Below are 14,245 nucleotides of genomic sequence, written 5' to 3'. Positions count from 1 at the left end.
GAGTATCAGGCTGAATGAAATAAGTCAGAAGGAGAGGGACAGACATGGAATGATTGCACTCATTTGTGGGATATTAAAAAAAAAAATACTATGAGACTGAGAGCCAAGGACAGTAGAAACAAGGGCCACGAGGATTGGCCCATGGTTGAAAGCCTGATTCAAGTGCTTAGGGAAAAGGCAGCTGGGTTATAGAAGGGACAGCTATGACAAAAATATATGGGAATGATCATTCTGGATAAGAACCGCATGCTGAAAGTAGGTAAAGGAACAAACGTGACCTCTCAGTTATCTGTACTGCAGACCATAATGACCAAAAGGAGAGGTGGAGGGAGGGAGAGAGGGAGAGAGAGAAAGAGAAACCGTCTGCCATAGAGAGAGGCAGGGGAAAGGGGTGGCAGGATGGAAACCGGGGACACTGGTGGTAGGAAATGTATACTGGTGGATGAACGGGTATTGAAACACTGTATGACTGAAACCCAATCATGAACAGCCTTGTAACTGTGTATCTCAAGGTGATTCAACAAAGAAAAGAAAAAAAGGTAACGTAAAAATAAATAAATAAGTAAATATCCTCAATGAAATGAACATGTCACCAAAAATACTCCAGCTAGATTATTGTTCTGTTTTTAAGGGAAAAAAAAATTTACAGAGCTACACGGGCAAGCAACAGATTAGGAATTTCATAGCCATGAAACCAGAAGTTTTGCAAGAAGCATATAAAAGCTTTCTGTAAAAGACTGTAGCACTATAGCCTTGTCCTCCCGTTGTTCATCGATTTGCTCGAGTGTGCCCAGTAACGTCTCCATTGTGAGACTTGTTGTTACTGTGTTTGGCAATCGAATATGTCACGGGTAGCTTGCCAGGCTTTGCCCTGCGGGTGAGATACTCTCGGTAGCTTGCCGGGCTCTCCGAGAGGGGCGGAGGAATCCAACCCAGCTCGGCTGGGCCAGCTGCACGCAAGGCAAATACCCAAATACACATAACTTCTATACAATTATGATAATAAACTCCTGGCTGGAAATCACCAACTGAGGGACAACGAGTGGCAGAATGAAACAGGAAACTAAAACCAACTTTCTTCTGTTCCCTACAAGAGACACATCGGAAACATCATTGTAAACACTAATGGCTAAAAGTCAAAGGCTCAGAAATGATCTCAGAGGCAAAGTCCCTTAGAAAGGCAAGAGTGGCCACAGTTACATCAGACCACACAGACTGGAAATTTTAAAATGCTCTAAGGAATAGAGATGGTTATTTCCTAATAAGGATCAATACTTTAAGAGGAACACACACTAAATATAAATGTACCCAGTGATGGATCACCAACATATTTTAAACAACTAAGTAGATCTGAAGGAAGGTATTTACAGAAACAAAAAAAAATGTAGCTAGAGACTTTAAATGCCCCATTATCACTGCTTGATAGATCAAGTAATCTAAAACACAGTAAGGAAATTCTGGCCTTGAAGAAAGAAGTGGAAGAAAAGAGTCTAGCAAACATATATAGGGACCTTTAACCCACAAAAGATGAGTACACATTATTCTCCGGTGCAAATGAGACATTCTCTAAGACTGATGACATGCTGACCCCAAGCAAGCTAACATGAGAACTGGTCTACAGAACTGAGAAAACCATGGCAGGGATGTGGGATGAAGTTTGGTGGGGTGGGGGAGGGGCACCGTGGAAAATTGGGGGAACTTTGCCACAATAGCAGAGGGAAGCAGATACTGGTGGAGTGTATGGGGTTAGAACACCATATGCATAAATCCCCATAGTTAACATTAATGTAAATCAGTATGACTAAAATAAAAAATTCTTACAGGAAAATATATATAAAAATAATTCTCCATTGGTGCGAAATAAGTTATTTTTAATAATCTGCTTTTAATACAAGTATAAAACAAGATTCTTATCATTTCAACTATAGATAGAACCACACTTCAAAACTGTCAATTAAAATAACATATTAATTTTAAAGTTTTTAACTACATCAAATATAATACGGAACTCTTAAATAATGTGTCACAATATTAAAAAGAAGTACTTCAACATTCCAAAACTGTACCAAAAGTCCTCCCCCACAAAATTTTTAAGCAAGTAAAAAGTATAGCCCCTGCTGGTGTTTACAGTTAGTACTTTTAAACATAAATTTCTAACTTAAATATGCCCTCTCCAAAAATCTATTGTCTTTCACAAATATAAAACTATAAAAATAATCAGCATAGAATCTTATTTATAACTTATAAAAACAATTTTACATGATATCTTGTAACACTCAAGAATTATAATCCACAAGGGATAGTCTCCCTGAAACTGAAAGTTCTTCCTTTTAGTCACCTGCAGTCGTTAAATACAATCCTTATTTCACATCATTTACATAGGAATATTCATCACAATCTGACAGGTAAAAGAAGAAAAAAAGTTTTCCTCCAACAGCTCATCAAATAAATTTACTCATCTTTCTTACTATGGCTCTTTTTAGCCTTCTCTGAAGGAACATTAATATCTGATGATGATGAAGCAGTACCATTGGCAGAAAAATTTTCTTCACTGTTTTTTTCAGTTTTCTTTTCATCTTTCTTTTCACACACTGAAAAGTGATGCCGGCCAAACAGCATCCGACTCAAGATATCCTCAACAGGCGCCAAAGACAGAGCAGAAGTCTCTGTAATCATCGTGGTTATCTGGAGGGAAAAAAAAAGTTCAATTCTGATTTAAATACTTTTTATTTTTTGAAAATACATATTAAAACATTCAAAATGCACTTATTTTTTTAAAAAAATGGAATAACTGGCATACAACATGAATTTAAATTGTACTGCATTATTCAATATCTGCATAAATTGTCAAATGATTATCATCAGTCTAATCAACACCTGCCCCACATGTTGTCAAGAAACACCACCTCTTTCTTGCGATGAGAACTCTTCCTGGTAGGGAGCCGAGCCAGCAGGACTCAGGAAGTGCGTGGTTTTGTGCTCAGGAGACACTTCTGGCCCTTTGATCAGGGGCCACCTCTGCAGGATTCGAATCACGTAACCTAAGTGCCTCCACTATCTCTACGGTCAGTGATGGGAGAACTCTTAAGATCTATTCCTGAGCATTTTTTTTGTTTCATTTTTGCTTTTTTAGGAGTCATGCCTGGTGGTACTTAGGGTTTACCCATGGCTCTGGACTCGGGGATCACTCCTGGTGGTGCCTGGGGGGTCCGTATGTCGTGCGGGGAGCAAATTCTGGTTGGCTGAAAGCAAGGCAAAGGCCATACTCTCCCGGTGCTATTTCTCTGGTCTAGAAACTTCCTGAGCAAATTTCTCAAACGCTTTATATTATTATTAACTACAGTCACCACGATGTCTACTGTATCCCCATATATTTTTAACTGTAAGTTTGTACCTTTTCCTCCCTTCACTCATTCTGCCTCCCTTGAGTCCACTTCTGGCAACCGCCAATTTGGCCAATCTGTGACAGTGATATTACTCATATATCTGTCTGTACATCTGTTTATCTTCTTGAAAAAAAATCAGTTCAGATATTCTACTGACTTTTATCTATGTATTTGGTCCTGGTGGTTGTTAAGATGCAGATATAAATAAGACCATGTTTTAATTTTTTAATCTTTTATTTTTATAAAGTTGTTCATAATGATTTACTACATTCAATATTCCAACACCAACCCCACTACCATGATACTTTCCCACTAAATAAGATCATTTGACACTTGTCATTGATTTACAACACTTATCGTAATGACCTCAAGAGTCATTCTTGTGCCAAACGGCAAAGTTTCATACATTTTTTAAACTGAATCACAGTGAGATGCACAGTAACAAAGTTGTTCGTGATTTGGCTTAAGTCATATAATGTTCCAAGATTGCATACTTTCTAAAGATCAAGTACTATTACATGCACACATCATTACTTATTTTTCATTAATCAATCAACACTTTTTTCTACAGTATTGCTATCAAATAATGCTGCAATAAACAAGGGGTGGGGCTGGAGCGATAGCACAGCGGTAGGGCGTTCACCTTACAAGCGGCCAAGATGTCCGACCCGAGTTCGATTCCTCCGCCCCTCTCGGAGAGCCCGGCAAGCTACCGAGAGTATTCGATATGCCAGACACAGTAACAACAAAGTCTCCAATGGAGACGTTACTGGGCCCGCTCGAGCAAATCGACGATCAACGGGAGGGCCTTTACCTTTACCTTTAAACAACGGGTTAGGCTATCATTGCAATATTTTAATTTTCTTCAGATAAATGCCCAGAAATGGAACTAATGGATCACATGGTCCACTCATTAGAATAGTGACTGCATCAATTTACATCTCATTAACAGAGCTGTTCCTTCTTCTCTACATTCTCAGCAACTCTTGTTATTATTATCTTGATCACTTGACTTCCCGCTAATCATAGATTTGCTGGAGCAGGCGCCAGTAATATCTCCATTTGTCCCTGTCGCATGCTAGTGTAGCCCAATGGCATCTGTTCTAGGAACAAGAAGAGCCTCAAACCGATCATTCAGGGTCTTGACAAAGAAGTCTGACCATCTGATAGGTGGGCGGCCATGCGGTCTTTTGAAATCCCGTGGAATACAGTCGGTAACAGCTCTAGTCCAGCGGTCTCTCCAAATCTCATTACATGTCCAGCCCATCTGATTTTTGACACCTTGGCAAATGAGACAGCATCCCTGATTCTTCATCGCTGACGGAGGCTGAAACTCCAAATTCTTTCTCTCATTTGAGTGAAACGTGATACTCCAAGGATAGCTCTTTCGATTCCTCTTTGGGAGACCTGAATAGCGGATAGCGTTCTCATTCTTTTTGCGTAGGGCCCAGGTCTCTGAGGCATATGCAGGAAGAACAGTGGAATCGGAGAGATCCTCTGCTTGCTCCCACCAACCACAGGTGACGAAGGGATTAAAACCAGGAGCCCCACCCTACCCTGCCCTGTCTGCTTCTACCAACCACCAGAGACCCAGGAACTGGATTGCACACAGAAGACCCACCCTACCCCTACAGTACCAGATAAATACCTCACCAGCAGACCTCCACTACCTCCACTACCTCTACTACCCAGCTGCCGCCACACTCCAGGATGCGGCTGCACGGCACATTATAAGACAATACCGATCTTTAGAATTGCCGCACCATATTTGATAGGGTTCAAATATGGTTTGAACCATGGGAACACCTACACGGGCAATTAGAGGCCGCCCCAAAAGCCTCTATCCCTCTCGGAGAGCCTGGCAAGCTACCAAGAGTATTCCACCTGCACGGCAGAGCCTCGCAAGCTATCTGTTGTGTATTCCATATACCAAAACCAGTTTTCTTACAATGGGTCTCATTCCCCTGACCCTGAAGGTGTCATCAATATGGCAGCGTTGAGAAGGATGAGGAAGGAGAGGCTCATAAAATCTCAAGGCTGAACTAGGCTGCCAGTAATTATTATCTTATCTTTTTTATAAGTCATTCTAACAGATGTGAAGATATTGTGGTTTTGATTTTGTTTTTCACTGATAATGATATTACATATCTTTTTTACATCTATTCACCATCTTCTTTTTAAAAATACATCTATTCACCACCTTCTTTTAACAAAGTAGATTCAGATCTACTATTTACAAATACTATCAGAGTATTCTTCCATCTTCAGTATATTATCTTTTCATGTCATTGATGATTTTTATTACTGTATGGAGATTTTTAGTTTCACATAGTCCCACTTGTATAGTTTTGTCTTTGTTTCCTTCCCTTTTGCTGTCAGATTTAAAATCACTTAAAATCACTTAACTTCCCGTTAGTCGTCGATTTGCTCGAGCGGGCGCCAGTAACGTCTCCATTTGTCCCTGTCGCGTGCTAGTGTAGCCCAATGGCATCTGTTCGCTCCGGGAACATGAAGGGCCTCAAACCGATCGTTCATGATCTTGACGAAGAAGTCTGACCATCTGGTAGGTGGGTGGCCACGCGGTCTCTTGACATCCCGTGGAATCCAATCAGTAACAGCTCTAGTCCAACGGTCGTCTTTAAATCTCATTACGTGACCAGCCCATCTGATTTTCAACACCTTGGCAAATGAGACAGCGTCCCTGATCCTTGATCGTCGACGGATGTCAGAACTCCGGATTCGTTCTCTCATTTGAGTGAAACGTGATATTCCAAGCATAGCTCTTTCTATTCTTCTTTGGGAGACCTGAATGGCGTTCTCATCTTGTTTGCGTAGGGCCCAGGTCTCTGAGGCATATGTTAATGCAGGAAGAACAGTGGAATCAAAGAGATGTGCCCGGAGCCGGAGGTTCTTCGTCCTCTTAGCTATTTCTTCGACGTTCTTGAAGGCGTTCCAAGCCGCTCTCTTCCTCCTGCGCAGCTCAGGTGCCAGGTCATTTGTCATGTTGACCTCTCGACCTAGGTAGACATAGCTGTTGCATTCAGAGATGGTCGTTCCATTGAGAGCGAATGGGGCGTCAGGAACAAGGCTGTTTCTCATAAACATTGTCTCCGTAAGATTCAGCTGTAGTCCTACCTTTCCACACTCACGGTCAAAGTCGGCCAGCATTTGTGCTGCTTGGCTGATGTTTGGTGTTATTAAAACAATGTCATCAGCAAAGCGGAGGTGGTGTAATTGCCGACCATCTATCTTCACTCCCATTCCTTCCCATTCCAGTCATCGCATGATGTTCTCGAGAGTGGCACTGAAGAGTTTCGGTGAAATGGTATCACCCTGCCGCACCCCTCTCTTGACATCAACGATCACTTCTTTGTAGAATGGTGAGATCCTGGTAGTGAATCCGCAATAGAGCTCACGGAGGATCCTGATGTATTGGGCTTGAATGCCCTGATTGGCTAGGGCTTCAATGACCGCTTCCCTCTCAACAGAATCAAAGGCCTTCTTTAAATCAATGAACGTTAAGCAGAGCGGCATCTTGAACTCCCGAGAAACCTCAATGAGCTTGGTTATTGTGTGGATATGGTCGATGGTGCTGAATCCTTTGCGGAACCCTGCTTGCTCGCATGGTTGTCCTTCATCTAATGTTCTGCCAATCCTATTCAGGATGACTCGAGTGAACAACTTGTAGATGACAGACAATAGGCAGATCGGGCGATAGTTGCCAATGTCATGGATGTCTCCCTTCTTGAACAGTAGTACGGTCCTGCTGGTTTTCCATTGGGACGGAACCTTGCATTCAGACAGGTAGCGAGTGAAGAGCCGAGCCAGTGTATTGATGAGTACTGACGGCAGGTTCTTCAGGTGTTCAGGTCTGACCTTGTCTGGGCCGGGTGCTGTTTGTTTCTTTACCGACGAAATGGCGTGTCGGATTTCGGAGGGGAGAACGTTGGGAACAACGTACCCATCCTGTGGAATTTGGTATGTTGGCAAGTGGACATGGCTATCAAAGAGATTTGAGTAGAAGTCATGGATAATCTTCTCCATTGCCGTTCTGGAGGATGTGATGGATCCATCAGGACGTCGGAGGGCAGTCATCTTGGTCTTATAGTTGGCGAAGGACAGGCGGGCGTTACGAATACTTTTCCCGGCTTCTGCCGCATCTACCAGTACTTCTGCTCTTCTCTCTTTGAGGTCTTCCTTGATCGCATCTCTGCACTGCTTTGCAAGCTCGGACGTTAGCTTGCGGTTGCCTGAGGCATGCGCCAAACCACGCTGGCAAATTAGCTCAAGAGTTTTCGAAGATAGGCGACTTTTTGTGGCTATCTCTCTCTTGGCGTTCCTCGCACATTCATGGAGGTGCTGAACCAGACGATCGTATTCCTCGTCAATGTTGTCAACAATGGCATCTTCCCATGTTGCCGCAATAGTACCAAAGAGTTCCCAGTTGGTGGTCATTCTGGGAGTTCTCTTTTTGAACTTTGCAGCCCTTTCTCCCCGCTCTGTGAAGTAGAATTTTGCACGAAGGAGACGGTGGTCCGATCCCGTTCGAAATTTTGGGACAACAGCGACATCAGTCAGGCAAAACCGTCGATTGAATATGATGTGGTCTATTTCGTTGTGGAATCGTCCACCGGGAGACTCCCATGTCCATCGTTTAGATTCTGCCTTCTGGAACTGTGAGTTACCATGGATGGTCTTGGTCGACATGATGAACTCTGACAGTCTCTCACCCTGTTCATTCCATTCTAGGCCATGGGTCCCGATGTGAAGTTCTTCAGCTGATCTTCTCGGTCCTATCTTGGCATTAAAATCACCCACAATGATCTTGTAGAAGGTGTGGTCTTCTTTATAGAACTGATGGTACAAGCGCGAATGATCAAGTACGACATCATTGGTCTGACCGAGACAAGAAGGCACGAATCTCACCATGCCGTTTTCGACACTGGAGAAGAATTGTTCCTCGGAACATGCGATAAAAGAGGTGTTGGAGGCGTCGGTGTCCTTGTCAACACAAACTTGGCCAAGAGCATTGATTCATTCGAATGCCTAACAACCCGAATCGGACGTTTACATTTGAATAGATGTGGCTCACTGCCTGCAGTTTCTATCTTCGTTGTCTACGCACCAACATCTCATTATGATGAAAGAGAAATCGAGAAGTTCTACATGGAGCTAGAGAAGTTCTGTCAGATTTAAAAAGATAATTTATGATCCTGTACACCTGGTGTAAAGATTACAATGTTTCACTTCTTATTTCTGAGTCCTTTCCCTTCTTGTTCTGAAGTTTACCTTGTCTAAGTACAGCATTCCAGATTTCTCTTGTTTTCCCTTGGCATAATATACTTTTTTTCATCTCTTTACTTTAGTATGTGTTCTAATTTCAATGATTCTCTTGTAGGTAACTTAATATAAATTGGTTGTGTTGTTTTGTTTTAATTGGCAGGGAGGGAAGCACATCTGGGAGAGCTCAGAACTTACTCCTGACTCTGTGCTCAGAGGACCATATGTAGCACTGGGAATGAACCAGAATTAGCATCACACGAGGCAAGGGCCTTGGTAATATACTACTTCTTCAGCCTGTTTACTCTTGTTGATCCATTCTGCAACTGTGTCACTTGAGTGTAGAATTTAGTTATTTACAGTTGAAGTAATTATTTGAAAACATACATTTACTGCATTTTGTTTACTGCTTTCTGGCTATTTTGATGTTCTTTTCATTTACTATTTCTTTCTCTTGCTCTCTTCTATTTTTGCCTAATGACTGTCTTTTTTTTTAATTGAATCACCATGAGATACAGTTACAAAGGTTTCATGTTTAAGTTTCAGTCATACAATGATTAAATACCCATCCCTCCACCAGTGCACATTTTCCACCATGAATGTCCCCAGTATCCCCCGCCCCAAGCCAGCCCTCCCCCTGCCTCTATGGCAGACAATTTCTCCATACTCTCTCTACTTTGGGGCACTATGGTTTGCAGTATAGATAGTGAGAGGCCATCACATCTTATCCTTTATCTACTTTCAGCACACATCTCCCATCCCGAACGATCCCTCCAACCATCGTTGACTTAGTGATCCCTTCTCTATACCAGTTGCCTTTCCCCCCAGCTCGTGAGACAGGCTTCAAACCATGGAGCAATAATCCTGGCCCTTATCTCCACTGTCGTTGGGTATCAGTCTCATATTATGTTGTTTTATATTCCACAAATGAGTACAGTCCTTCTATGTCTGACCCTCTCTTTCTGACTCATTTCACTTTGCATGAATCTCTCCAGGACCAACCACTAATAAGCAAATTTCATGACTTTATCTTCCCTAACAGTTGCATAGTACTCCATTGTGTAGATATACCAAAGTTTCTTTAACCAATTGTCTGTACTCAGGCATGCAGGTTGTTTCCAGATTCTGGCCATTGTGAACAGTGCTGCAATGAACATATAGGTGCAGATATTATTTCTACTGTGCTTTTTTGCACCATCAGGGTATATTCCCTCTGAAGAGACTCTGATTTTTACAAGTCTGTGCTTAACGTAGGCACTGTGCTTTATCACTGGCTGACAGAAGAGTGAATGGTCAATACCTTCAAGAATCGTACACTCTACAGAAAAAGGCAAGAATTACAGAAAATTACAGAAAAGTAAAAGTAAAGAGTGATGCAATGGAACAGGTTTTACCATAAAGGTTTAAAAGATACAGCTTTTAAAAATATTGCCATACAATTAAAAGGTAAAGAAAAGGCATGGATGAAAATGTGACTGCCTGCAGAGAAAATAGAGTCTACATACAATGTTAACTTTCAAGTTAGGCAATTACAGGGTAAAATACAAGAAAAATAAAACTTGCTCAGATTGTTCATTAGAATAGTTACAGTAAGCTATAGTATCAAAATTATACTGGTCATAGCTTTATTTCATTAAGTGCCAATAAAAGATAAAAGAATTCAAATAAAAACAGTGATCCACAGTCAGGGAAATAGCAATGTATTTTTCAAACACCAAAAGAGAAGAGTGGATCTAAACTATACCCTGAGAACATGAAGGATAGTAAGTACTTCTCAAAGTTGAGAGTTTTAATAGAATCTCCACTCCCAAGAGATTCAACACTCATCTGAGAAGTACTGCTAGCATCAGAAATTCATAGTGGGACAGACTTTGGAGGTTCAAGGACTTCAGTGAATCCAGCTTCTTATCAGACCGTAATTCAACAGGGTGATACAAATGGTGACAAATGAGATGACCCTTATCTTTTACAAATAAAATGTATAAAACTGCTTCCCTATTTAAGCAAACTATTTTTTAAAAAGTATTACCTAAATAGCACTTGACTTCATGGCTTCTTGCTTATAAAGGAGAGAAGGAAAGTAAGAAATTAAGAAAGTAAGAAAGTCCTCATATTCGGGGATGGAGTGATAGTACAGAGTGTAGGGTGCTTGCCTTACACGAAGCCAACCAAGTTTCGATCCCCAGCACCACCATATGCTCCCCCAAGTCTACCAGCAGTGATCCCTGAGCACAGAGTCAGAAGTAAGCCCTGAGCACCGCTCAGTGTGGCACTACCCCTCCACCCACCAGAAAACAGTACTCATAAAGGTAAAGGTAAAGGCCCTCCCGTTGATCGTCGATTTGCTCGAGCGGGCCCAGTAACGTCTCCATTGGAGACTTTGTTGTTACTGTGTCTGGCATATCGAATACTCTCGGTAGCTTGCCGGGCTCTCCGAGAGGGGCAGAGGAATCGAACTCAGGTCGGCCATGTTGGCCGCTTGTAAGGCGAACGCCCTACCCGCTGTGCTATCGCTACCAGCAGTGATCCCTGAGCACAGAGTCAGAAGTAAGTCCTGAGCACCGCTCAGTGTGGCACTACCCCTCCACCCACCAGAAAACAGTACTCATATTTATAACATATTCTAAAGTGTAGATTAAGGTAAGAAAAACAAAAGTACTATATTAGGGGTAGATGGACATAAGAAACATGAGGGGGGATGGGAGGGGGGCTGGGCACTTAAGCGGTGGTGAGGTGGAGTAACCAAATCCATGTATGTCAACAGCATTGCAAGCACCTAGCCTAATATAAAACAAAATATAATAATAATGAAAGAATTCTGGTAAGAGCTACATATGTATATAACGATTATAATGGCCTGAGACCACTCAGGGAGCATTAATTCAAAGCAACAGGCAATGTGGATTTATTATATGCTATAGGATATATAGAAATATTATAACATGGGCTGGTAAATAAAGAATGTGGCAGATTTTGAAGCACCTATTTTTAGTTTTAATCTACATAGGTTTACCACAATTTAGGAATTAAACTCTACCTGAATTCAATGGGAGAAAGGGAGCAATGCCGGAAACAGTTCTGGGCACTGTTTTAAAAGAACGGAGACTATTAAAAAAAAAACTTATGTATCCTATAGCTGATAAAACCATCTTGTTTAAATCTCAGGATTCTATAGCACAGCAGTAGGGCATTCGCCTTGAGCGCAGCCAGCCCAGCCGAGCCGGGTTCGATTCCTCCGCCCCTCTCAGAGAGCCCGGCAAACTACCGAGGGTACCCGTGACGTACTCAATATGCCAAAAACAGCAACAAGTCTCAAAATGGAGATGTTACTGGGCCTGCTCGAGCAAATGGATGAACAACGAGAGGACAGTGTTTGTTTGTTTGTTTACACCATTTTAAAACTGCACGGAATGGGAATAAGGGTACCAAGACTGACTATGATTGAGTAATATTGGCACTTTGGAGGAAGGTGTACTAGGGTAACATCGTACCCCTAAAACATGAACATTTACACTCCTGTAAACAATGCTATGCAAATTTTCAAAATATAAAAAATAAACAAAATACATGTTTTTAAAACTAAAAATAGGTGCTTCAAAATCTGCCACATTCTTTATTTACCAGCCCATGTTATAATATTTCAAAATGCTCTGGAAAAAGGTGGCATGTTAAGTTCATTAAGAGTACAAATAGTACTTAAATACTTTTATATGCTCTATAGTGCCTAACATGAATGCACAATGAATAAATATAACTTTAAATTCACAAGAGTAATTTAAAGACTATCAATTATCTATATAAACAAAATATGCACAAATAATCTCTCTTGACCCAGAGCATGTCTACAATCTCTCTTGTAGCACTTAAGTTTATTCTAGGAAGTGTTCTTTCATGTCTCCTAATAGAAGTCACCATCTCCCTGATAAACTCCTGATGGCATGTTTCAGATTTTCTGGTCACTCTATCCTCCTTCACTGGTGGTGTCATTTACTCTGACAGCAAAAATATTTAATCTGGGGCTAGGAAATATTTCAAAAGGCTGACATTGCATTCATGCCTGACATGCAGGAGGCTTATTTTAATCCTTCAGCACCACTGAATGTAGTCCTGAGACCCCCAAGCACCGCTAGGTATAAGACAACTAAATAGAGAAATTTATCTCTGAGAGAGTATTTGGCTTTCTCAGTCAACTAATATATATTTAAAATATGCTACACGTAGGTCAAATTGTTGCTCAAGTGGAAAAGGACAAATGCTGCATACATGAGGACCTTTGACGCGTAGCAGTGCGAGGACCCAGGATACCACACAGTGAAGATCTTGGCTCCCAGGCATCATCACAGGGGGTAGCCCCCAAGCACCAAGACAACAGCGACAAAATCTTCTACAGGGACCAGGAAGACAGTTCAAAGGGTGGGGGCACACACAATAGATTCTAACTCCACCTCAGAACCACACGGCTCCTGAGCATCACTGGAAGCAACCTCTCAGCAATGAGTAACAGTGGCCCAAGCACCATCAGACATGGCCCCAGACAAACACACAAAATCTACTACATACATTACAAAAAAAGCCTCGCTTGCCTCCTCATAATCTAAAAGTATTATGCAAATGTTCTGTACTTCTTTTTAGACAGAATTATCTTGATGACAGAGTTAGTTTAATTTAATGTTTAAATGCCTGTTTATATCCCCAGAAGGCCTGGCAATGTCGTCTCTTAATTATGTATTCAACCTATAATGTGTGAATGTCCCTCTCAATAGCATCCAGCACATTTGACAAGACCAACCTCTTTAAAACCGCCGTCGTTATGACTTTTACTTCATCAGTCTCTTCTTTAAAGTTTCCCACTCTGCATCTTCTGTTTCTAAGTATTAGAGAATGTTAAGGCTTTGCCCTCATTCCTTTCTCACGCTTTTGCTTTTATATAATATTACTGCCTCCCTAAATTAATTTATGACTTTAATAAAACTTTAAATATATACTTATTTCATAAGGCAGCTGGGGACATAATACATAGGCCAAGGTACATCCAAGTCCAGTTCAATCTCTGGCACTTACGTGGTCCTCCAAGCATTGCAGGCTGTAGCCCTGGAAAAGCCCTGACACCAACAGATATGGCACTCAGCTCCCACTGGGGTGGTCTGGGTAACCCACTGTACCACAGTGTCTGAGCAGCATGGCAGCATCTCCATGTCCTAGCTCAAAACTACACTACTTAGGAGGGAAATGCCCCCCTGAGTCCTGGGAGCACTTCCTGGGAGCACTCTCACCCCCAAAAGAACACTAGTAAGGGGCTGGAGAGATAGCACAGTGGGTATTAAACTCTAACTGAATTCAATGGGAGAAAGGGAGCAATGTCGGAAACAGTTCTGTGCACTGTTTTAAAAGAACTGAGACTATTAAAAAAAAAAACTCCCCAACCCCCCCAAGACGACTAATAAGATTTTTGTTTGTTTTGGAACCATACCTGGCTGTGCTCAAGGATTACCGCAGGCTCTGCATTCAAGATCACTGCTGACAACGCTCAAGGAACCATATGTAGTGCCAGGGATCAAACGCAAACTGGAAGCATCCAA

The 14,245-nt window shown here is 41.8% G+C and overlaps 1 protein-coding gene across 1 annotated transcript in view; it reads right to left on the bottom strand.

The window, feature by feature from the left end:
* Positions 1-1,850: 1,850 nt before the first annotated feature.
* Positions 1,851-14,245, bottom strand: part of TMEM38B (transmembrane protein 38B) — a 43,621-nt gene continuing 31,226 nt past the window's right edge. Inside the window, exon 6 of the mRNA XM_056117222.1 lies at positions 1,851-2,685. Coding sequence (XP_055973197.1) covers positions 2,452-2,685 — 234 coding nt within the window. The 3' untranslated portion in view covers positions 1,851-2,451. The remainder of the gene's footprint in view (positions 2,686-14,245) is intronic.

The sequence above is a fragment of the Sorex fumeus genome, unplaced genomic scaffold, assembly GCF_029834395.1.
Source record: "Sorex fumeus unplaced genomic scaffold, SorFum_2.1 ptg000034l, whole genome shotgun sequence".
Taxonomy (NCBI): domain Eukaryota; kingdom Metazoa; phylum Chordata; class Mammalia; order Eulipotyphla; family Soricidae; genus Sorex; species Sorex fumeus.
The sequence above is the reverse complement of the archived record's forward strand: the minus strand, read 5'-3'. Positions and strand labels throughout refer to the sequence as shown.